Genomic DNA, 25,788 nt, shown 5'->3' on the forward strand with positions numbered 1-25,788 from the left:
CAAGGATTAGTGATAGATTTTAAGAACCAGTAAAAATGATTATAAAAGAAGAGGCAATATGACATAAAACTAGCTAGTGATGTAAACACAGATAGCAAGATCTACAAATTGTTACATCGGAATAAAGTAACGAAAGCTTTTGCTGTTCTTGCTTGTGCTTTTCTTGGGTTGCCTTCGCTTTGACTTTGATAACTTCTCAAAGCCAAGGGAAAATCAAGAGATAATCAAGATGCAGGAACTTCAAACAGTTGCCATCACTAGGGGGAAAAGAGCTAGGATAACTATTAGTTAGAAGTTGTGAGAAGTTCCCAGGACCCAATGTCCTGCATCTTCAAGAAAGTGGCTGCAGAGATTCTAGGGGATTGATTATAATCTTCCAAACTCCTTGAGATTCTGGAAGAGCTGCAGGGGGTTGGATAATAATAAATTTAATTCAGTTTTTCAAGAAATGTGAGGTAGAAAGCCTGAATCTATCAGGTAATTAGTTAACATGTCTATTGTAAAGAGGTGATAGCAGGATACTTCAAAAATCACAATGTGCTCAAGCAAGGTCAATATGGCTTTCTGAAAGGAACATTGTGTTTCATTAAGTTATACAAATATTTTGAGTAAGTAAAAAGCAAGGCAGATAAAGAAGAACTTGCAGATATGGCATATTGGTTTTCCAAAAAGAAATAGTGAAGCAAATAACACATCGATATTGAGGAAGAATTGGTTTGTAAAAATACACACAAAGTGAAAGCTTGCTATGTATACTTGCACATATATACATGAGCTGCCCAAGACACAAAAGTCAGGTCCTTCTGCACCTTATTTCATTATGGCCTAGAAAAGGCAGTAGAATGGGGACTGAGATATCTGGCAAAGGAACCTTGGGATAAATGATTAATATTTGTGCAGATCCATGTTCTGAGTCTTTCACATCAGTATCATAGGATCATAGAATCCCTACAGTGTGGAAAGAGGCCATTTGGCTCAACAAGTCCACACCCACCCTCCAACGAGTAACCCATCCAGACCCATTCCCCTACCCTATTCCTCTACATTTACCCCTGAATAATGTACCTAAATGACACATCCTTGAACACTATGGGCAGTTTAGCACGGCCAATTCACCTAACCTGCACATGTTTAGATTGTGGGAGGAAACCTACCCAGGGAGAATGCGCAAACTCCACACAGACTGTTGCCCGAGGCTGGAATCGAACCCAGGTCCCTGGTGCTGTGAGGCAGCAGTGCTAACCACTGAGCCACCCTGCCACCCCAATGAGGCAACCAGCAACTTGTTACTCAGCAGTCCCTGCAGGTGCCTCTGAACTATTTCCTGAGCATTACAGAAGGCCATTCAGCCCATCATATCTATGCCAGTATGAAGAACACACATAAAGCAGGAACTTTACTGAACTCTCATGTACAGAAGGAATTCACTCCAAAGAATTGTTGTGCCCTCACATGCCCTCTTCAGTCTAGATTCTGGCTCTTTAGGAGTAACAGCATCACCAAAATGGAAAAGATCAATTCAAGTACATAGTCATCCTGCAAGTTGTTCAAAAGATCACTTTTTCATATCTAGTGAAATTTGTAAAAGACTTTTGGAACTGAGATCTGCTCAGGATAGATATGATTGGATTAGCACGAAAGGTGTAAAGACAAAGGGCAGTGATTTGTGGCGTGGCATGAGGACCAAGACCACGAAGAGGCCAAGAGATGGTGTTGCATGCTCTTCTTGGCCTAATGAGTGTGGGATGAGGAGTTGTGAGGGGTGAGGACTAGAGTGACAAATATTAAATAAAATTAAACATTAAATGTGGCAACCAGCCCCATTGTACTCAGCAATCCCTGCAGCTGCCTCAACTGCTTCCTGAGCCCAACAGAAGGCCATTCAGCCCATCATATCTATGCCAGTCAACAAAGATCTGACTGCACCAAATCCATTTCCCAGCTCGAGGCCTGTGGTCCTGGAGGCAATGCAATGTAAGTGAATTTCTAAGTAATGTTTAAAGGTTACAAGAGTTGTTGACTCAACCATCCTTTCAGGCAGAGTTCCAGACTCCAATCATCATCTTGAGTGAAAACAATTCTCCTCAACTCTCATCTCACCTTCGTTCTCTGGCCCCTGGTTAGTGGCCCTTCCACTAATGGACAAAGTGCCTTCCCATCCACCTATCTATTCCCTTCACAATCTCACAAACACCTCCAACAGGTCCCCTCCCAACCTTTGCACCTCCAAGGAAAACAACCCCAGCCTATCCAATCTTTCCTTGTAGCACAGACTCTCCAGCCCAGGCAGCAGCTTGGTCAACTCCCCTTTACCTGCTTCCTTCCTATTATGTGCATTTTATACAATTTTAGTTTAACTTCCTTGTTCTTGCATTCTCTGCCTCTGGCTAATAGAGGTAAATATTCCATATGCCTTCTTAAACATCTTATTCACCTACCCTGCTGCATTCAGGGATCTGTAGGTATGCCCCAACTACTAACTGGAATGAAAATTCTTGTATTCAGGACACACCTTCCCAAGGCAATCCAAGATATTTACCAAATCTACACATCTCCAGTCAGGAGTAACAATCCGACATTCCTGTGGAACTGGGAGGTGTCAAAAAGCTATTTCTGATTTGCTGACACAGAGAAAAATGGTATACGATTGTTTTAAACTGATAATTATACACAACACACAAATGAAGTGTTTTCTACATTGTTTGGAATTTGGGGCTGCACCAATCTTCTGGCTTGAGGTTTTGTGGGAAGGGGATTGTGTAATGTGCAAACATCATTGTTTTGTTGTTCTATTAAAGCCAAGCAACCATCCATGGTACAGCCTGTTGCAACAAGACCTACACCAAGAACAATTGGGAAATATTTATGACTAATTTTATAAAAAATATAAATCCTTGTGCTTTTTGATAGTGTCCATATTCCTGTCTGCAATCTGGTTCCATCAGAAACATATGAAGACTACTTTGATCGATGTTCTTCGGTAATGAAAGCAATTATAGGCAACAGGGATGAAGGTAAGAGCAGCAGCTATGAACTAACGGATTCATAGCTCATTAAAATGTTCATTGTTTAAGGACATTACATCAGATCCCTCGCAAATCAATATATAATCTATCATATGTAAATTTGTTTTTACTCATTTGTGGGGCGTCCCTAGTTGCCCTTGAGAATGTGATGGTGTGCTGCTTTCTTGATCCACTGCAATTCCTATGCTGTGTGTTGACCCACAATGACACTAAACAGGCATTAATCTTACATTACATTCTCACAATTAATGTGGGGTAAGTTTGGACCAAGTTAATGATCGATACTTTTTCCTATTCTGGCAGTAATTAGCCTTGGGCCATTCTTGCGATGCTTGGCATCATCTCTGATCATCTTACCCGGCCAGACACAGCAGCAGAAAATGTACCCTGAGCCTCACTCACCCTGTCATCATTTGAAGGACTAATATCAGTAAAAATGGTTCAAGTAATGAATGTGAGAACGTGTATGAGAAGCACTGTGATAGTCAGCTGTTTAAGGGAAACCCGTTGTCTTGCTATCTTGTCTTGCTATAATTGAGGGCCTCAAAACAAGGTCCACCATCTGTTATTGTCCTCACAAAGCTACATATTACCAAGCTATTCTCTCATCCAATTCTGTAACTTTCAAACAACCAATAACTACCTACTTAATTTGACAACAGTTTAAATTGATCAAGGCATCCATTTCCTGTGGATACTATGTTCTGCTTGGCCCTTACATCTGTTCAAGATTTTTATCTCTCCACCCTTCAGGCTCTCTGCCTGTATTCCTGATGAAGGGCTTTTGCCCGAATCGTCAATTTTCCTGCTGCTTGGATGCTGCCTGAACTGCTGTGCTCCTCCAGCACCACTTTAATCTAAACATCTGTTCAAGATGGTACCCTTCTCTTTGAAATGATGAAAATAAACTCCAAAAACCATTTTTCTAAAGAGCTGTATGGTTCCTTCTGGAATATTTCAGGAAATATTCTGCTGGTGGCTCATGCTTCAACCCTGGATTGCTGCACCCGCCCTTTGCTGGGGCTACCTCCAAAGGACTCCAAGGAATTTGTCCAAATGGTTCGAAAGGTAAGATGCTTTAAATAGAAATACAGAGGGAGGACTAAACTGCTGTTGGGACCCCTGCCCTCACACACATTTACATTGGGTATTCTGGTGAAACCAACTGTGATGGTTGCTGAAGGTGGAACTACTCAAGACCAGGGAGGTGAGGGAATAGGTTTGTGGTTGTGTGGCAGGGGAGGGATGAGAGGATGAAGTGGAAGGGGAAGAGGGGAGGAGGATAGAATGGAAGAGAAATGTAGGACACAGGGAAGAGAAGTGAGCGGAGGGAAGAGCAGAGATGGATGTGTTTGGAGTGTGAGGGAAAGGGTAGTGGAGCAGGTCGGGGAGGTAAGGTAGTTGGAGGGGCCAAGAGAGATGGAATGATTGGGGATGATTGACGTGGGGAGGCAGAACAGATGTGAAGCTGCAGTAGAGAGGGTGAGGTTGGATGTGATGCAAGCAGATAAGTGGGGATAAGGGAGGTGATACTGGATGGGGGGGGAAAGTAAAGACAGGGTGAAGGAGGGAGAGAAAGTGGCAAGGAGGATAAAGGGTGAATTGAATTGAATTTATTGTCATGAGTACTGAGGCACCATGAAAAGCTTTGTCCCCCCTTTTAAAGGAAGGATGGTGAAGAAGAAAAGGTGGTCATGATTTGGAGATGCCGGTGTTGGAATGGGATGTACAAAGTTCAATATCACACAACACCAGGTTATAGTCCAACAGGTTTAATTGGAAGCACTAGCTTTCGGAGCACTGCTCCTTCAGGTGGTTGTGGAGGATCAGATTGTAAGATACAGAATTTATAGCAAAAGTTTACAGTGTGATGTAACTAAAATTATATATTGAAAAAGACCTGAATTGTTTGTTAAGTCTCTCATCTTTTAGAATGGGCATGTTGGTTTGAAAGTAAGTGAAAGAGGGGAGGGTTTGCAGTGTGGTGGCAGGATTGAAATGACAAGAGAAGGTGGACAGGATAAGTAAGCTTCACACAGTCAGGACAGGGAGAACCCATTCAGAGTCAGACACAGCATGAGTGAGTCTATAGTTTGGCAATGAGAGAAAATAGTGCAGTGGGGCCAGGGTGGGGTTGGGGGGTGGTGGGGGTGAAGGGAGTGGTACTTTTCTTTGCTTCTCTTTGGGCTCAGAGCCTGCAAGGTTTTCTAACAGGATAAGGTGAAGTTCAGAATCAGGGCCCCAGAGCAATAGATTACCATCACTCAAGCAGGGAATTAGGAGTGCAAGAAGGTGCCATGAAATGACCTTGTTAAACAGGGTGAAAGAGAATCCCCAGGTCATTCTATGTATACATTAAATACAAGAAGATAACTGGAGAGGAGGTAGAAGGGAACTTATGCTTAGAGCAGAGGATGTGGGTGAGATCCTAAATAAGTACTTTGCATCAGTATTCACCCAGAAGAAGGATATGGAGGCCTGTGAGATTTGTGTGGAGCAGGCTAATATGCTAGGGCATTTTCAAATGCAGAAAGAAGTGGTGTCGGGTCCCTTAAAGAGCATTTAGGTGGATAAAGCAGCCAGGGCCTGATGGTATCTACCCCAGGTTCCTGAGAGAGACGAGAGGAGATTGCTGGGGCCTTGAGTAAGATCATTGTATCCTCATTAGCCACAGGAGAGGCCCTGGAGGACGGGTGAGTAGCTAATGTTGTTCTTCTGTTCAAGAGGAGAAATAGGGATAATCCAGGAAACCATACATGGGTGAGTCTCACATCCATAGTTGGGAAGCAATTGGAGAGAATAGTGGGCGGCACGGTGGCCCAGTGGTTAGCACTGCTGCCTCACAGCGCCTGTAGACCCGGGTTCAATTCCCGACTCAGGCGACTGACTGTGTGGAGTTTGCACATTCTCCCCGTGTCTGCGTGGGTTTCCTCTGGGTGCTCCGGTTTCCTCCCACAGTCCAAAGATGTGCGGGTCAGGTGAATTGGCCATGCTAAATTGCCCGTAGTGTTAGGTTAAAGGGGTAAAGGTAGGGGTATGGGTGGGTTGCGCTTCGGCGGGTCGGTGTGGACTTGTTGGGCCGAAGGGCCTGTTTCCACACTGTAAGTAATCTAATCTAATCTAATCTAATCTAATCTAATCTAGAATGTTTAGGGATAGAATTTATGCACATTTGGAAAAGCATGGCCTAATTGGGAACAGTCAGCATGGTTTTGTGCAGGGCAGGTCATGTCTTACTAACCTGAGTGAATTATTCGAGGAGGCAACAAAGGTGATCGATGAGGGTAGAGCAGTGGATGTTGTCTAAATAGTTTTCGACAAGGTCCCTCATGGTAGGCTCATCCAGAAGACTAAGATGTATGGGATCCACAGTGACTTGGCCACATGGATTCAGAATCGGCTTGCCCATAGAAGGCAGAGGGTTTTGGTGGAAGGGTGTTTTTCAGGCTGGAGCTCGGTGACTAATGGTGTACCACAGGGATCCATACTGTGATCTCTGCTGTTCGTGAGATATAAACAACTTGGATGAAAATGGAGGTGAGCGGGTTAACAAGTTTCCAGAAGACACAAAGGTCAGTGGAGTTGTGGTTAGTGTAGAAGGTTGTCGAAGGATTCAGCAGGATATAAATCAGTTGTAGATGGGTGGAGAAATGGCAGGTGGAGTTTAACCCAGATAAGTGTGAGATGCTGCACTTTGAGAGATCAAATGTTAAGGGAAAGTATACAGTTAATGGCAGGACCCTGAACAGCATTGATGTACAGAGGGATCTTGGGGTCCAAGTCCACAGCCCCCTGAAAGTGGCCACGCAAGTAGATAGGGTGGGAAAGAAGAGGTATGGGCATGCTTACCTTCGGTGGTCAAGGAATTGAGCACAAAGTCAGATTATCATTTTGCAGCTTTATAAGACTTTGATTACATCATACGTAGAGTATTGAGTTCAATTCTGGTCACCACATTACAGGAAAGGTGTGGAGGTTTTGGAGAGAGGGCAGAAGAGGTTTCCCAGGATGCTGCCTGGATTAGAGGGTATGAGCTATAAGGAGAGGCTAGAAAACCACAGGTTGTTTTCTCTGGAGTGACAGAGGCTGAGGGGAGACTTGGTAGATGTCTATAAAATTATGAGATGCCTGAACAGGGTTGACGGTCAGAATCTTTTCCTAGACTTGAAATGCCTAATACTAGGGGCACGCATTTAAGGAGAGAGGGGGAAAGTTCAAAAGAGATGTGAGGGGCAAGTTTTTCTTCATTACACAGTGTATGGTAGGAGTCTGGAATGCGATGCCAAGGGTGGTGGTAGAGTCAGATACGTTAGGGGCATTTAAGGGAGGCTTAGATAAGCACATGAATATGCAAGGAATGGATGGATATTGACGATGGGCAGGCAGAAGGGATTAGTTTAATTTGGTGTCATGTTCAGCAAAAGTTTGTGCGTCAAAGGCTCTGTTCTTCTACTATATTGTTCTGTGTAACCTGGAAATTCATTGGTTGGTGAGGATTACACATTTGACTATATAGAACATACTTCAGCTCTCAATGTCGCACCGACCTGTGGAACCAATCTGAAGCCTATATAACCTACACTATTCCATGTTCATCCATATGTTTATCCAATGACCATTTAAATCCCCTTAAAGTTGGCGAGTCTACTACTGTTGCAGACAGTGCGTTCCACACCCCTAGTATTCCACTACTGAGGAAAGAACCTACCTCTGACATCTGTCCGATATCTATCACCCCTCAATTTAAAGCTATGTCCTCTCATGCTAGTCATTACCATCCAAGGAAAAAGGCTCTCCCTGTCCACCCTATCTAACCCTCTGATTATGTTATGTCTCAATTAAGTCACCTCTCAACCTTCTTCTCTCTAATGAAAACAACCTCAAGTCCCTCAGCCTTTTCTCTTAGACCTTCCCTTCAAACCAGGCAACATACTAGTAAATCTCCTCTGCACCCTTTCCAAAGCTTCAACATCCTTCCTATAATGCAGTGACCAGAACTGTTCACAATACTCTAAGTGTTGCCATATCAGAGTTTTGTACAGCTGAAGCATGACCTCGTGGCTCCGAAACTCAATCCCTTTACCAATAAAAACTAACACACCGTATGCCTTCTTAACAGTGGCAAACTTTCAAGGATCTATGTACCTGGACACCAAGATCTCTCTGCTCATCTACACTACCAAGAATCTTACCAAAAGCCCAGTAAAATACTCTGTATTCGTGTTGCTCCTTCCAAAGTGAATCACCTCACTCATTTCCACATTAAACTCCATTTGCCACCTCTTAGCCCAGCTCTGCAGCTTATCTATGTCCCTCTGTAACCTGCAACATTCTTCTGCACTATCCACAATTCCACCGACCTTAGCGTCATCCGGCAAATTTTCTAACCCATCCTTCTACGCCCTCATCCAGCTCATTTATAAAAATGACCAACAGCAGTGGCCCCATAACAGATCCTTGCGATACACGACTGGTAACTGAACTCCAAGATGAACATTTCCCATCAACCACCACCTTCTGTCTTCTTTCAGCAAGCCAATGTTTGATCTAAATCACCCTCAATCCCATGCCTCTGTACTTTATGCAATAGCCTACTGTGGGGAACCTTATTAAACACCTTACTGAAATCCATATACACCACATCAACCGCTTTACCCTCATCCACCTGTTTGGTCACCTTCTCAAAGAACTCAATAAGGTTTATGAAGCACAACCTACCCTTCACAAAACCGTGTTGACTATCCCTAATCAACTTATTCTTTTCTAGATGATTATAAATCCTACCTCTTATAACTTTTTCCAACATTTTATCCACAACCGAAGTAAGGCTCATTGGTCTATAATTACCAGGGTTGTCTCAACTCCCCTTCATGAACAGGGGAACCACATTTGCTACCTCCAGTCATCTGGTACTATTCCTGTAGACAATGACGACATAAAGATCAAAGACAAAGTTTCTGCAATCTCCTCCCTGGTTTCCCAGAGAATCTGAGGATAAATCTCATCCACTCCAAACTTTCCAGAATTGCTAGCACCTCCTCCTTGTTTACCTCAATCCCATCCCAAAGTTCAAGTCCCCCAGAACAACTACCCTGTTACTCTCGCTCCTTTCCAGAATTATCTTTGCTATCCTTTCCTCTACATCTCTGGAACTATTTGGAGGCCTATAGAAAACTACTAACAGGGTGACCTCTCCTTTCCTGTTTCTAACCTCAGCCCATACTACTTCAGTAGACTAGTCCCCATCAAACATCCTTTCTGCCACTATAATACTGACCTTGACTAACAATGCCACACCTCCCCCTCTTTTACCACCTTACCTGTTCTTACTGAAATATCTCAATCCCGGAACCTGCAACAACTATTCCTGTCCCTGCTCTAGCCATGTCTCTGAAATGGCCACAGCATCAAAGTCCCAGGTACCAACCCATGCTGCAAGTTCACCCACTTTATTTCAGATGCTCCTGGCGTTGAAATAGACACACTTCAAACCAACTTCTTGCTTGCCGGTACACTCCTGCGACCTTGAAACCTGATTGATGACCTCACTACTCTCAACCTCCTGAACACTGGAGCTACAATTCAGGTTCCCATCACCCTGCTGAATTAGTTTAACCCCCCTCCAGAAGAGCATTGGCAAATTTCCACACATCCCCCCCTCCCAGGGTATTGGTACCCCTCTGGTTCAGGTGAAGACCATCCTGTTTGTAGCAGTCCCACCTATCCAGAAAGAGCCTCAGTTTTCCAGGTATCCAAAACCCTCCCTCCTGCACCATCTCTGTAGCACTTGTTCAACTCCTCTCTCTCCCTATTCCTTGCCTGACAAGCACGTCGCACAGGCAACAAACCTGAGATAACAACTCTGTTTGTTCTAGCTCTAAGCTTCTACCCTAGCTCGATCAATTTCTTCCTTACATCCCTTGCATTGTTGCCTATGTGGACCACGACCTGGAGCTGCTCCCCCTCCCCCTTAAGAATCCTGAAAACATGATCTGAGACATCACAGACCCTGGCACCTGGGAGGCAACACAGCAGCCCCGAGTCTCTTTCGTTCCCACAGAATCTTCTGTCTGTTCCCCTAACTATGGAGTCCCCAATGACTAATTCTCTACTCCTCTCCCCCCTTCCCTTCTGAGCAACAGGGACAGACTCTGTGCCAGAGACCTGTACCCTATGGCTTACCCCTGGTCCAAAGGCCCATTACAGCCTTCTTTCAAAATATAGATGAAAAAGCTGAGTTCCAAAGCTGTGGTTATTGTGACAGCCCTAGACATCAAGGTCACATTTGACTGGCTGTGGCATCAAGGAGCTCTAGCAAAAGTGGAGTCAATGGGAATCAAAATAAAAGATCTGATTTTACTTTGGAGTAATTCCTGGCCCATCGGAAAATGGTTGCGGCTCCACAACATCTGGAGTAGTTCCTCAGGATGGTGTCCTGGGCTCAGCCATCTTCAAGTGTTTCATCATTGACCTTCCCTCCATCATAAAGTCAAAATTGGGATTGTCCGCTGATGACTGTACGCCTCATTTATTTTATCCAAGTTTGGACAGACTATTGCCAAGTAATAGATGCACCACGCAATTGCCAGCTAATGAACCTCTTTTAACAAGAGAAATCTAGCATCTTTTTTTTAAATCCATTCACAAGGGCATCACTGGCTAGGCCAGCATTTATTGCCCATCCCTAAGTTCAGAGTCAACTACATTGCTGTCCATCTGGAGTCACATGAGGGTCAGACCAGGTAAGGATGGAAGTTTCCTTCCCTAAAGGACATTAGTGACACAGATGGCCTTTTCCTGACTATCGACAATCGATTTATGGTCATCATCAGTATCTTTGTTCTAGATATTTATTGAATTCAAATTCCACCATCTTCTGTGGCAGTATTCGAACCCAGGTCCCCAGGAATTTAGCTGGGACTCTGGATTAACAATCTTGCCATAATACAACTAGGCCATCGCCTCTCCTTCATGTTCCAAAAGATTATCATCACCAAATGCCCCACTATCAACATCTTCATGGTGGCCACTGACCAGAAATTGAATGAACCATATAAATACAGTGGCTACAAGACCTAAGATTCCTGCAGTGAATAAGTCACCTCCTGAATCCACCATCTGTCAGGCACAATTCAGGAGTGCAATGATATATTTCGGGCATTCCTGATGAAAGGCTTATGTCCGAAACGTCAATTCTCCTGCTCCTCAGATGCTGCCTGACCTGCTGTGCTTTCCCAGCCACAGCAGATACATGGGAACTATATGCAAATACCCCTCCAAGCCACTCACCACCTGGACTTGGAAATACATCACCATTCCTTCAGTGTCACTGGGATGAATTAGAACATAGAAAAGTACAGCACAGAACAGGCCCTTCGGCCCATGATGTTGTGCTGAGGGTTAATCCTAATCTAAAATAAAATAACCTAACCTATACTCCCCTCAATTCACTGCTGTCCATGTGCAAGTCCAGCAGTCGCTTAAATGTCCCCAATAACTCTGCTTCCACAACCACCACTGGCAACGCATTCCATGTATTCACAACTCTCTGCATAAAGAACCTATCTCTGACGTCTCCTTTATACCTTCCTCCTACACATTAAAACAATGACCCATCATGCCAGTCAATCCTGCCCTGGGGAAACGTCTCTGGCTATTGACTCTATCCATGCCTCTCATTACCTTCTACACCTCGATCAGCTCACCTCTTTTCATCCTTCTCTCCAGAGAGAAAAGTCCGAGCTTAGTCAACCTCTCTTCATAAGCCAAGCCCTCCAGTCCAGGCAGCATCCTGGTAAACCTTCTTTGCACCCTCTCCAAAGCCTCCGTATCTTTCCTATAGTAGGGCGACCAGAACTGGACACAATATTCCAAGTGTGATCTTACCTGGGACTTGTAGAACTGCAGCAAAACCTTGTGGCTCAGAAACTCAATCCCCCTGTTAATGAAAGCCAAAACACCATATGCTTTCTTAACAACCCTATCCACTTGGGTGACAACTTTGAGTGATCTATATACTTGAACGCCAAGATCCCTCTGTTCCTCCACTCTGCCAAGAATCCTGTCTTTAATCCTATATTCAGCATTCGAGTTCAACCTTCCAAAATGCATCACTTCACATTTATCCAGGTTGAACTCCATCTGCCATTTCTCAGCCCAGCTCTGTATCCTGTCAATGTCGCGCTGCAGTCTGCAATAGCCCTCTATATTATCGATGGCACCTCCATCCTTTCTGTCATTGGTAAATTTACTAACCTACCCCTCAACCTCCTCATCCAAGTCATTTATAAAAACTACAAAGAGCAGAGGCCCAAGAACAGAGCCCTGCGGGACACCACTCACCACTGACCTCCAGGCAGAATACTTTCCATCTACAACCACTCTCTGCCTTCTGTCAGCCATACAATTCTGAATCCAATTAGCCAAATCTCCCTGTATCCCATGCCTCCTGACTTTATGAATGAGCCTACGATGGGGAACCATATCAAATGCCTTGCTGAAGCCCAGAAACACCACATCCACTGCTCGACCTTCAGCGATCTGTCTCGTCACCTCCTCAAAGAACTCAATAAGATTTGTGAGGCATGACCTGCCCCTCACAAAGCCATGCTGACTGCCTTTAATCACGCTATGCTTTGCCAAATAGTCATAAATCCTATCCCTCAGAATTCTTTCCAAAACCATGCTGACCACAGACCCAAGACTGACTGGTCTGTAATTCCCAGGGATTTCCCTATTGCCTTTCTTGAAAAAAAGAACAACATTCACCTCCTTCCAATCCCGTGGAGAGTGAGGAGGCAAAGGTCTTCACCAGCGGTTTAGCAACCTCCTTTCTCACTTCCCAGAGCAGCCTGGGATAAATCTGGTCTGGCCCTGAGGACTTATCAATCTTAATGTTCGCCAAAATTTCCAGCACATCAACTTCATCAATCTTGATCTGTTCAAGCTTGTATCCCAGCTCCTCAAAGTTCTCATTCACAACAAGGTCCCTTTCCTTCGTGAAAACTGAAGCAAAAAACTCATTGAGGGCTTCCTCTATCTGCTCAGACTCCACACACAAGTTCCCTCCGCTATCCCTGACCCGCCCAACCTTCTCCCTGATCATTTTCCTATTCCTCACATATGAGTAAAATGCCTTTGGGTTCTCCCTAATCCTTCCTGCCAAGCCTTTCTCGTGCCCCCTCCAGGCTCTCCTCAGTCCATTTCTGAGCTCCTTTCTAGCAAGCCTGTAATCCTCTAAAGCTGTGCTAGATCCTTGCTTCCACCACCTTACGTAAGCTGCCTTCTTCCTTTTGACGAGAAGCTCCTCTGTTCTCGTCATCCAAGGCTCCTTAATCTTGCCCCTTCTTACCTGTCTCAGAGGAACAAATTCGTGCATCACTCACAACAACTGCTCCTTAAATAGTCTCCACATGTCTGCTGTGCCCTTTCTGTGGAACAATTGCTCCCAGTCTGTACTTCCCAACAGGTTTGTTTGGTAGCACTAACTTTTGGAGCCCCGCTCCTTCATCAGGTGGTTGTGGTGGTTAAGATCATGTTCACACATTCTAAGATTGTTTCCTGTATCAGATCTCCATGACACTGGACTCTTTTGGCTATAAATGCTGTGATCATGATCTTATTCTCCACAATCACCTGATGGAGGAGCAGTGCTCCAAAAGCTAGTGCTTCCAAATAAACCTGTTGGACTATAACCTGGTGTTACATAATATTTTTGCAGGTAGTTTTGCTAGCTCTGTTGGATGGACTTTAAACTAGTTTAGCATTGGGCTGGGAACCCAAGGACAGGCTCTGAGTTCGCTGGAGTGGGTGAGGGCTCAAGGAAAAAGAAAATCAAGGTAGTAAATAAAACGCAAGAAGCAGCTGAGCAGTGGGGCACTCTGATGAGTGGAAAGCAGGTAAGACAATAAAACATAGGAGCATAAATTAGACCACTCAGTCCATCACATCTGCTCCACTCTCTGCCTGAAAATGTTTCTCCTTATTTCCATTTTAAAAGGTCTTCCCACTATTTGAAGGCTGCCCTCAGGTCCTAGTCTCTGCTACCAATGGAAACATTTTCCCAACATCCACTCTGTCCAGGCCATTCAGTATTCTGTATGTTTCAATTAGGTCCCCCCTCATCCTTCTAAACTCCATCAAGTATAGACCCAGAGTCCTCAAACGTTCCTCATATGTTCCTCATAAGCTTTTCATTCCTGGAACCATTCTCATGAACCTCCTCTGGACCTGCTCCAGGGCCAGTACATCCTTCCTGAGATATGGGGCCCAGAACTGGGCACAATACTCCAAATGTGGTCTGACCAGAGCCTGAGAGAGCCTCAGAAGGACATCCCTGCTTTTATATTCAAGCCTTCTCAAAATAAATGCCAACAATAACAACAGAGAAAGTGAGAATGTTTGAAAACAGTTTCTTCTGGTGGAGGTATTAAGAGTCAAAAAGAAGGTATAAAAATTGGCGTTAGGGTTTGCAGCATTCGAAACAAAGTAAATGAGTTGATTGCACAAATCATTGCGAATGGATATCATTTAGTGGCCATTACAGTGCGGGATGGTTACAACTGGGTAGCTATGTATCCCAGGGTATCAGCCCATTCAGGAGGGAAAGTGAGGCGGTATAGCTCTGATATTTAAGGATGGCATCAGGGTGTTAGTGAGAAATGACATATAAGTTCTATGGAGAAAAAGGTTGAATCAATGTAGTAAGGGGAAAAATGTCTCTGACAGTCTATAGGCCTTCAAATAACATGATGGTGGGATGGGCAATAATTAATTAATGCTTGTAAAAGTGATATGGCAATTATGATGGGGGATTTCAATCCACATATTGATTGGTCAAACCAAATTGATCGAGGCAGCCTTGAAGGAGGAGTTTGTAGAATGTTTCCGCGATAGTTTCCTCCAACAGTAAGTAATGAAACCCACGAGGAAGGAAGCTATCTGAGATCTGGTCCTGTGTAATGAGATGGCAATAATCAATTATCTTATAATTAGGGATCCTCTCAGAAGGAGCAATCACAGTACGGCAGAATTTAAAATACAGATGGAGGGTGAGAAGATAAAATCTAATTCCAGTATCTTGTTCTTAAACAAAGGAATCTACAGTTGAATGGGGGTGTGCAGGGGGATTTGCTGAAGGGACACTGAGAGTAAAGACTCTTTGGTGGGACAATTATGGAACAATGGAGGATTTCCAAAATGATTTTTCACAGTGCTCAGCAAAAGTATATCCCAGTGAAAAGGAAGGACTGTAGGAAAACAAATAATTGGCCATTGATAACTAAGTTAGTAAAGGAGGGGATCAAATAGAAAGCTAATGCATATGAAGTGGCAAAGATTAGGGCAAACAAGGGGATTGGGAGATCTTTAAAGGTGAACAGAAAGGTACGAATTAAGGCACAAAGAAAGACAAATTGGATTGTGAGAGTAAACTAGGTCAGAATATAAAGACAGACAGCAACATTTCTATAAATATATAAAATGACAAAGTGTGGCTAAGATAAACATTGGTGCATTAGAGGATGAGAAGGAGGATTTAATAATGACAAATTAAGAAATAGCCAAGGTGTTGAACGGGTATTTTGTGTCAGCCCTCAGAGTGGAAGACACAAACAACATGTCAATAATTGATGACAATGAGGCAATAGCAGGTGAGGACCTAGAAATGATCATTATCACTAAAGAGGTAGTGGTGGGTAAGCTAATGGGGCTAAAGGTAGGTAAGTCTCCAGGCCTTGATGGAATGCATCCCAGGGTACTAAAAGAGATGGCGGGGAAAATAGCAAACGCTCTCGTGGTAATTTACCAAAATATTCTGAACTCTGGAGCGGTTCTGGCAGATTGAAAAATAGCAAAAGTGACACTACTGTTTAAAAAAGGAACTAGGTAAAAGGTGGGTGACTGTAGGCCCGTTAGCTGAACTTCGGTCATGGAGAAAATGCTTGAATCTATAATCAAGGAAGAAATAGCAAGCCTTCTGTATAGAAATTGTCCCATCAAACAAATGCAACATGTGGGGCTCATGCAAAGCAGATCATGCTTAACTCATTTACTGGAATTCTTTGAGGACATTGTGAACATGGTGGATAGCGGCTGAATCCCGAGACACTACACATGTCAATTGATATTTCTTGTGTATCATGTGATTGATTAAAAGTTTACTGTTAGTTGGTTAGTTGAATAAGACCATAGAGAAGTACTAGAAATTATTTAACTCATAAATTTGTATAAATTAATTAAATAATTAGAGATGGCTGGATAGGTGACGTGGTGTGGCTGTATGATGTGGGAGCTGGCTGATCCCATTGTGAACGGCAGTGACCACATCTACAGCAAGTATTGGTTGCTGGAAGAATTCCTGATTAGCGTTGATGATCTGGAATCTGAGCTTCAAACACTGTGGCACAACTGGGAGGTGGGGTGTTAACCTAGTCGCCTTGTTTCAGGAGGCAGTCACACCTGGCAGACTAAGTAATTCAAACCCAGTTAATGATCAGGGACAACAGGGTGTGACTGTAAGTGAGGCAGGTAGGGGGATCCTGAGTTCAGGAGGGGAGGAGCCTCAATCCTTGACCTTGTCCAACAGGTATGAGATTCTTGCTCCCTGTACAGATGAGAGAAAGGGTCGTGGACAGGATGAGCCAGCTGTGTTTACTTCCCTAATTTTCTTATCCCTATGCCAATTAGCACGTGACTCGGGCAGTAATCTGGAGATTATGACCCTCGAAGATCTGGTCTTCAATTTCCTTCCTAGTGCTTGATAATCCCCAAACAGGTTCTCCACCCTAGCTTTGCCTATGGTGTTAGTGCCAACGTGGACCACAACAACTGGATCCTCTCCCTCCCGCTCCACTATCCTTTCAAGCCGGTCAGAGATGTCCTGCACCCTGGCACCGGGCAGGCAACACACCATGTGGGCAGTGATGAGACAGCTATGGCTGACAAAGGAAGCCAGGAAATGTATCAAAGAAAAAGAGAGAGCCTATAAAGTGGCCAAGAGCACTGGGAAATCAGAAGATTGGGAAGACTACAAAAACAAACAGAGGATAACAAAGGGAGAAATAAGGAAGGAGAGGATCAAATATGAAGGTAGGTGAGCCAGTAATATTAGAAATGATAGTAATCTTTCAAAACATAAGAAACAAATGAGAAGCAAAAGTAGACATTGGGCCACTCCAAATTGATGCAGGAAGGCTAGTGCTGGGAGATAAGGAAATAGTTGAAGAACTTAAGTACTTTGTGTCAGTCTTCACAATGGAACACAGGAGTAATATCCCAACAATTAAGGAGAGTCAGGGGACAGAGTTGAGTATGGCAGCCATTACAAAAGAGAAAAAGCGCTAGAAAAGCTGAAAGGTCTAAAGATTGATAAATCTCCTGGCCTGGATGGGCTACATCCTAGAGCTCTGAGGGAGGTGGCTGAAGATATAGCGGGCGCGTTGGTTGTAATCTTTCAAAATTACTGGAGTCAGGGGAAGTCCCAGGTGATTGGAAGATCGCTGTTGTAACCCCCTTGTTCAAGAAAGAATCAAAACAAAAGATGGAAAATTATAGGACGATTAGCCTAACCTCGGTTGATGGTAAAATTCTCGAATTCATTGTTAACTAAGAGATTTCTCAACTCTTAGAAGTGCAGGGTCGGATTAGAACAAGTCAGCATGGATTTAGTAAAGGGAGGTCATGCCTGACAAACCTGTTAGAATCTTTGAAGAGATAACAAGTAGGTTAGACCAGGGAAACCAAATAGATGTTATCTATCTAGATTTCCAAAAGGCCTTTGATAAGGTGCCTCACGGGAGGCTGCTGAGTAAAGTGAGGGCCCATGGTGTTTGAGGTGAGCTACTGGCATGGATTGAGGATTGGCTGTCTGACAGAAGTTTAGATGAGAGTGGTCAGGCAGCATCCGAAGAGGAGGAAAATTGATGTTTCGGGCAAAAGCCCTTCATCAGGAAGTCCTCACTTTTGCCTGTCTGACAGAAAGCAGAGAGTTGGGATAAAAGGTTCTTTTTCGGAATGGCAGCCAGTGACAAGCGGTGTCCCGCAGGGTTCAGTGTTGGGGCCGCAGCTGTTCACATTATATATTAATGATCTGGATGAAGGGACTGGGGGCATTCTAGCGAAGTTCGCCAATGATATGAAGTTAGATGGACAGACAGGTAGCACTGAGGAGGTGGGGAGGCTGCAGAAAGATTTAGACAGTTTAGGAGAGTGGTCCAGGAAATGGCTGATGAAATTCAACGTGAGCAAATGCGAGGTCTTGCACTTCGGAAAATCGAATACAGGCATGGCTACTCTCTTAAACAGTGAGAAAATTCATAAAGCCAAAGTACAAAGGGATCTGGGATTCTAGTCCAGGAGTCTTTAAAAGTTAATTTGCAGGTTGAGTCCGTGATTAAGAAAGCGAATGTAATGTTGTCATTTATCTCAAGAGGGTTGGAATGTAAAAACAGCGATGTGCTTTTGAGACTTTATAAAGCTGTAGTTAGGCCCCATTTGGAGTACTGTGTCCAGTTTTGGGCCCCACACCTCAGGAAGGACATACTGGCACTGGAGCGTGTCTAGCGGAGATTCACACGGATATCCCTGGAATGGTAGGTCTAACATACGATGGACAGCTCAGGATTCTGGGATTGTATTCATTAGAGTTTAGAAGGTTGAGAGGAGACCTAATAGAAACTTACAAGGTAATGCATGGCTTAGAAAGGGTGGACGCTGTGAAGTTGTTTCCGTTAGGCGGGGAGAGTAGGACCCGTGGGCACAGCCTTAGAATTAGAGGGGCTCAATTTAGAACGGAAATGAGGAGACATTTCTTCAGCCAGAGAGTGGTGGGCCTGTGGAATTCATTGCCATGGAGCGCAGTGGAGGCCACAATGTTAAATGTCTTCAAGGCAGAGATTGATAAATTCTTGATCTCGCAAGGAATTAAGGAATAGAGGGAGAATGCAGTTAAGTGGAGTTGAAATGCCCATCAGCCATGATTAAATGGCAGAATGGACTTGATGGGCTGAATGGCCTTACTCCCACTCCTATGTCATATGGTCTTATGGACAATGAACTGGATGTATCTGGTGGTGTATCTGGATTTCCAGAAGGCATTTGACAAGGTGCCACATAAAAGGCTGCTGCGTAAGATAAAGATGCACAGAGTTATGCGTAACATATTAGTGTGGATAAAAGGTTGGTTAACTAACAGAAAGCAAAAAGTGGGGATAAATGGGTGTTTTTCTGGTTGGCAATCAGTGGCTAGTGGTGTGCCTCAGGGATCAGTGTTGGGACTGCAATTCACATGGATGATTTAGAGTCAGGGACCAAGTGTAGTGTGTCAAAGTTTGCAGATGATATTGAGATGAGTGGAAAAGCAAAGAGTGCAGACAAAACGGAAAGTCTGCAGAGGGATACAGATGGGTTAATTGAGTGGGCAAGGTTATGGCAAATGGAGTATAATGCTGTTAAATGTAAGGTTAGGAATGACAGCAAAATGGACTAATATTTAAGTGGTAGAAAGAGAGGACTGCAGATGCTGGAGATCAGATTCAAAAAGTGTGGTGCTGGAAATGCACGGCCGGACAGGCAGCATCTGAGGAGCAGGAGAATTGACATTTCGAACATAAGCTCTTTATTAGCAATTATGAAGGGCTTATGCTCGAAACATTGACTCTCCTGGTCCTCGGATGCTGCCTGACTAGCTGTTCTTTTCCAGCACCACACTTTTTGACTATTATTTAAATGGTGATAAATTGCAGCATGCTGTTGTGCAGGGAACATGGGTGTCCTTGTTCATGAATCACAAAAAACTGGTTTGCATCTACAGTGGTTAATTAAGGCAGCAAATGGAATACTGTCCTTCATTGCTAGAGATGAGTTTAAGAACAGGGAGATCATGCTGCAGCTATATAGGGTGCTGCTGAGGCCACATCTGGAGTATTGTGTACAGTTTTGGTCTCCTTACTTGAGGAAGGATGTGCAGAGGAGGTGCAGAGGAGGTTCACCAGGTTAATTCTGGAGTTGAGGGGGTTGACTTACAAGGAGAGATTGAGTAGACTAGGACTATACTCACTAGAATTTAGAAGGATGGGGGGAATCTTATAGAAACATATAAAATAGAATCTATATATAATATAGAATCTTATAGAAACAGATAGAAGCAGAAGATTGTTTCCACTGGCAGGTGAAACTAGAATTAGGGAGCATAGCCTCAAAATAACAGGGGACAGATTTCGGACTGAGTTGAGGGGAAACTTCTTCACCCAAATGATTGTGAATTTGTGGAATTCCCTGCCCAGTGAAGCAGTTAAGGCTGTCTCATTGAATAATTCTAATGCAGAGATTGACAGAAGTTTGAACAGTAAGGGAATTAGGGTTATGGTGAGTAAGTTCTGTAAGTGGAGGTGAGCCCATGAACAAATCAGCCATGATCTTATTGAATGGCACAGCTGGCTCAACGGGCCAGATAGCCTACTCCTGCTCCTATTCCTAAGGTTCTTATGTTCAAACAGATGGGGTAGGTACAAATAATCTATTTTTGATGGAGAATCTAGGACTCGGGGATACAACCTGGAGATTAGGCAATATTTCTGCACAGGAAGGGTGATCAGGTTTGGAACTCTCTTCGTAAACAACAATTGATCAGTTGTTAATTTTGAAACTAAAAGTGATGATTTTTGTGAACCTAAAGCATTAACAGATCTGAGACAAGATGAGATTCAATTGTGGGTCAGACTGGTGAGGCATCAGGATCTCCTCCTATTCCTGTGTTTCCACCACAACACTTTTCCACTTTCAATTTTAAGTATCTCCTCTGTTTGTATCCTATCCAATGTCTTTATTACCTCCCTTTTTAGTAATTCCAATTTAGTAAGGTGAAAAAAACTATTCACTTTGTAACTCAACCATGCCCACTTTTCCAGAAGATTTCCTTTTTGGTCTCTCATCTATTTTACCTATTCTTTGACTGCCCTTTTATTATTTTATGTTTACAAAATATTTTAATATTGCCAACTATTCTCATACTCTCTCTTGACCACTAAAATTTCCTTTTTCAGTTCTCCTGCCCTCTTTGGTAAATAATGAATTTTACATTTATCATAAGCCTCCTCTTACAGCTTCCTTTGAATCTTGAAAATTTCACAAAATGAGTAAATTCATCCATTAAATTACATCCTGTTTGTGAATGCCTTCATTAACACTTTTTTAAGGTCCAAATCTTTCCCAAGAGTCTATCTTGGGATTTGTACTTTGAGTTTAGTCTCTATACTCTGAATAAAAGCAAGGCCAGAACTTCCCATTTTTGGATTGGTCTGAAAGTGGGAGAATTTCTATGAAGGAACCCTACACCTGCTAAGGTGAGAAGGTCCTCTGGTGCTTCTCGCAATCAGACAGCTATTGGTAGGCTTTCTGTTAGAATCAGAACCACAAACAGGAATCCTACCTGCCAGGTACTGCTAAATATCAGAGAATCCACAGTTTAGGAATTCAACAGTGGCATAGCAGCAGCTGTGTTTATTGCTTGAAAAACAGCACCTGTCATTCTAGAATTATTACCAACAGGAAAGCTAAGTGTTACTTGGGGGTGTTTCTGCAATTGGGAAGGAGCTGTGGAAAGAGACGGTCAGTGATGCCAGAAGGAGGGCAGGAGCTGTCAGTGATTACACCATCCCTCTCCCATCCCCAGGTCTAGTTTGCCAGTTGTGCACATATTAATGCTGAGTGATGGATCCCCAGAAACTGACAGCCTACTCATGCTGGTTAACCAGTTGGGTAGACCAACTATTTCACTTCCTGTCTGGAGCTGAGATACTCACACATGACAAGTGGCACAGAAATAGACATTAATAGGCTCTTCATTGGCAGTCAGGTAGAAGGTTAAGATTAGACAGTCCCATCCAAAACATGATTAGGGGAAGGTTGAAAAGTTCCACACCTTCCAGCTCCAGGCCTGGAGGATTGTACCAAGGTCTCGAATCTCTCCATTGGCACTGACAGCACTTGGCTGATGAACAATAAAATATATCCCAATGAAGTTAAGCTTTTCTTAAAACAATTGAAGAACTTAGCAATGTATATCAAGCTGACAGAAAGCAGACATATAATTAATTCCCATTTCAGAGTTATTCATTATCCCTGTCTTGAAATGATCTTTTAGTTTTGAATTGTAATTACTTAGTAAACTTATAGTAAATTAGAAAACTGTACAGTTGAATTGAAGTGTTGAGTTTTTGAAATGAAATGTTGAAACAAGACTGAAAGTCATCGGAACAGGTTTAGTTGGAATAATATGCAAGAGTATGAATGAGGTAAGATCTTCCATTTATATTAAATGAGATACTTAAAGATGATTTATCACGAGTATTTAATAGCATTTTTAGTTTAGATTAGTTTAGATTACCTACAGTTTAGATTAGATTTTGAATGTAAAGTTTTTTTCATCAGCATGTCATGTATGATCAGGTCTCCCTGCTATCGAAAAGATGTTGTGAAACTTAAAAGCGTTCAGTAAAGGTTTACAAGGATGTTGCCAGGGTTGGAGGTTTTGATCTATGAGGAGAGGCTGAATAGGCTGGGGTTGTTTTCCCTAGAGTATCGGGGGCTGAGGGGTGACCTTTTAGGGAAGTTTATAAAATCATGACAGGCATGGATAGGGTGAATAGATTCGATTTTTTAGATTAGATTAGATTCCCTCCAGTGTGGAAACAGGCCCTTCGGCCCAACAAGTCCACACCGACCCTCCGAAGAGTAACCCACACAGACCCATTTTCCTCTGACTAATGCACCTAACACTATGGGCAATTTATCATGGCTAATTCACCTAACCTGCACATCTTTGGACTGTGGGAAGAAACCAGAGCACCCGGACGAAACCCACACAGACACGGGGGGAATGTGCAAACTCCACCCAGACAGTTGCCTGAGGCTGGAATCGAGCCCAAGTCCCTGGTGCTGTGAGGCAAGATCAAAGTCTTTTCTACAGGGTAGGGGAATTTAAAACTAAGGGGCACAGGTTTACAGTGAGAAGGAAAAGATCTAAAAAGGGACCTAAGGGGAAATGTTTTCACACAGAGGATAGTGCATGCGTGGAATTAGACAAAAAATCTGCAGGTGCTGTAATCTGAAATTGACAGGCAGGAGGCTGGGGGAACACAGCAAGGCAGGCAGCATCAGGAGGGACAGGCAGGAGGCTGGGGGAACACAGCAAGGCAGGCAGCGTCAGGAGGGACAGGCAGGAGGCTGGGGGAACACAGCAAGGCAGGCAGCATCAGGAGGGACAGGCAGGAGGCTGGGGGAACACAGCAAGCCAGGCAGCATCAGGAGGGACAGGCAGGAGGGTGGAGGAACACAGCAAGGCAGGCAGCATCATGAAGGACAGGCAGGAGACTGGGAGAACACAGCAAGGCAGGCAGCATCAGGAGGGACAGGCAGGAGGCTGGGAGAACACAACAAGGCAGGCAGCATCAGGAGGGACAGGCAGGAGGCTGGGGGAACACAGCAAGGCAGGCAGCATTAGGAGGGAGAGGCAGGAGGGTGGAGGAACACAGCAAGGCAGGCAGCATCAGGAGGGACAGGCAGGAGGCTGGGGGAACACAGCAAGCCAGGCAGCATCAGGAGGGACAGGCAGGAGGGTGGAGGAACACAGCAAGGCAGGCAGCATCAGGAGGGACAGGCAGGAGGCTGGAAGAACACAACAAGGCAGGCAGCATCAGGAGGGACAGGCAGGAGACTGGAAGAACACAGCAAGGCAGGCAGCATTAGGAGGGACAGGCAGGAGGGTGGAGGAACACAGCAAGGCAGGCAGCATAAGGAGGGACAGGCAGGAGGCTGGGGGAACACAACAAGGCAGGCAGCATCAGGAGGGACAGGCAGGAGACTGGGGGAACACAGCAAGGCAGGCAGCATCAGGAGGGACAGGCAGGAGGGTGGAGGAACACAGCAAGGCAGGCAGCATCAGGAGGGACAGGCAGGAGGATGGGGGAACACAGCAAGGCAGGCAGCATCAGGAGGGACAGGCAGGAGGATGGGGGAACACAGCAAGGCAGGCAGCATCAGGAGGGACAGGCAGGAGGCTGGAAGAACACAGCAAGGCAGGCAGCATTAGGAGGGACAGGCAGGAGGGTGGAGGAACACAGCAAGGCAGGCAGCATAAGGAGGGACAGGCAGGAGGCTGGGGGAACACAACAAGGCAGGCAGCATCAGGAGGGACAGGCAGGAGACTGGGGGAACACAGCAAGGCAGGCAGCATCAGGAGGGACAGGCAGGAGGGTGGAGGAACACAGCAAGGCAGGCAGCATAAGGAGGGACAGGCAGGAGGCTGGGGGAACACAGCAAGCCAGGCAGCATCAGGAGGGACAGGCAGGAGACTGGGAGAACACAGCAAGGCAGGCAGCATCAGGAGGGACAGGCAGGAGGCTGGGGGAACACAGCAAGGCAGGCAGCATCAGGAGGGACAGGCAGGAGGCTGGGGGAACACAGCAAGGCAGGCAGCATTAGGAGGGAGAGGCAGGAGGGTGGAGGAACACAGCAAGGCAGGCAGCATCAGGAGGGACAGGCAGGAGGCTGGGGGAACACAGCAAGCCAGGCAGCATCAGGAGGGACAGGCAGGAGGGTGGAGGAACACAGCAAGGCAGGCAGCATCAGGAGGGACAGGCAGGAGGCTGGAAGAACACAACAAGGCAGGCAGCATCAGGAGGGACAGGCAGGAGACTAGGGGAACACAGCAAGGCAGGCAGCATCAGGAGGGACAGGCAGGAGGGTGGAGGAACACAGCAAGGCAGGCAGCATCAGGAGGGACAGGCAGGAGGCTGGAAGAACACAGCAAGGCAGGCAGCATTAGGAGGGACAGGCAGGAGGGTGGAGGAACACAGCAAGGCAGGCAGCATAAGGAGGGACAGGCAGGAGGCTGGGGGAACACAACAAGGCAGGCAGCATCAGGAGGGACAGGCAGGAGACTGGGGGAACACAGCAAGGCAGGCAGCATCAGGAGGGACAGGCAGGAGGGTGGAGGAACACAGCAAGGCAGGCAGCATAAGGAGGGACAGGCAGGAGGCTGGGGGAACACAGCAAGCCAGGCAGCATCAGGAGGGACAGGCAGGAGACTGGGAGAACACAGCAAGGCAGGCAGCATCAGGAGGGACAGGCAGGAGGCTGGGGGAACACAGCAAGGCAGGCAGCATCAGGAGGGACAGGCAGGAGGCTGGGGGAACACAGCAAGGCAGGCAGCATCAGGAGGGACAGACAGGAGGGTGGAGGAACACAGCAAGGCAGGCAGCATCAAGAGGGACAGGCAGGAGGCTGGGGGAACACAGCAAGGCAGGCAGCATCAGGAGGTGGAGAAGTCGACATTTCGGGTGTAACCCTTCTTCAGGACTGGGCGAGGTGTTGGGGGAGTTGCAGATAAAGCGGGTGGCGGGAGTAGGGTAGTGAAGTGGGGGTAGGTGAAGACAGGTAGAGGGTACAATCTGGTTCGTCAATGGGAGAAATGAATCCAGTTGGTGGCAGGGAGCAGTGGAAGGGATGGGGAGGGGCTGGGAAGGGAGTCAGGGGATGGGAAGGGAGGTTATTTGAGGCTGGAGAACTCAATGTTGAGTCCTCTGGGCTGTAGGTTGCCCTAGCAGAAAATGTCGTTCTGCCAATTTGCCCTGTGGTTCATTTTGGCAATTGAGGAGGCCAAGGATGGTCATGTTGGAAAGGAAGTGGTTGTGGAAGTTGAAATGGGTGGTGACTGGAAGGTCCGGTCAGCCCCTCCAGACCCGGCTGAGTTGCCCGGTGAACT

The 25,788-nt window shown here is 45.3% G+C and overlaps 1 protein-coding gene across 3 annotated transcripts in view; it reads left to right on the forward strand.

The window, feature by feature from the left end:
• Positions 1-25,788, forward strand: part of LOC122555449 (ubiquitin-associated and SH3 domain-containing protein A-like) — a 237,518-nt gene that overhangs the window by 198,402 nt on the left and 13,328 nt on the right. For 2 of the 3 annotated variants that reach the window (XM_087992423.1, XM_087992424.1), the window contains 2 exons: positions 2,911-3,014; positions 3,988-4,094. In XM_087992423.1, coding sequence (XP_087848549.1) covers positions 2,911-3,014; positions 3,988-4,094 — 211 coding nt within the window. Of the gene's footprint in view, positions 1-2,910; positions 3,015-3,987; positions 4,095-16,712; positions 17,115-25,788 lie in introns of all 3 variants that reach the window. The other variant, XR_015758771.1, reaches the window with a different exon arrangement.

This window comes from Chiloscyllium plagiosum, unplaced genomic scaffold, assembly GCF_037043375.1.
Source record: "Chiloscyllium plagiosum isolate Xiang-an unplaced genomic scaffold, Cpla_swu_hap1 HiC_scaffold_12, whole genome shotgun sequence".
Taxonomy (NCBI): domain Eukaryota; kingdom Metazoa; phylum Chordata; class Chondrichthyes; order Orectolobiformes; family Hemiscylliidae; genus Chiloscyllium; species Chiloscyllium plagiosum.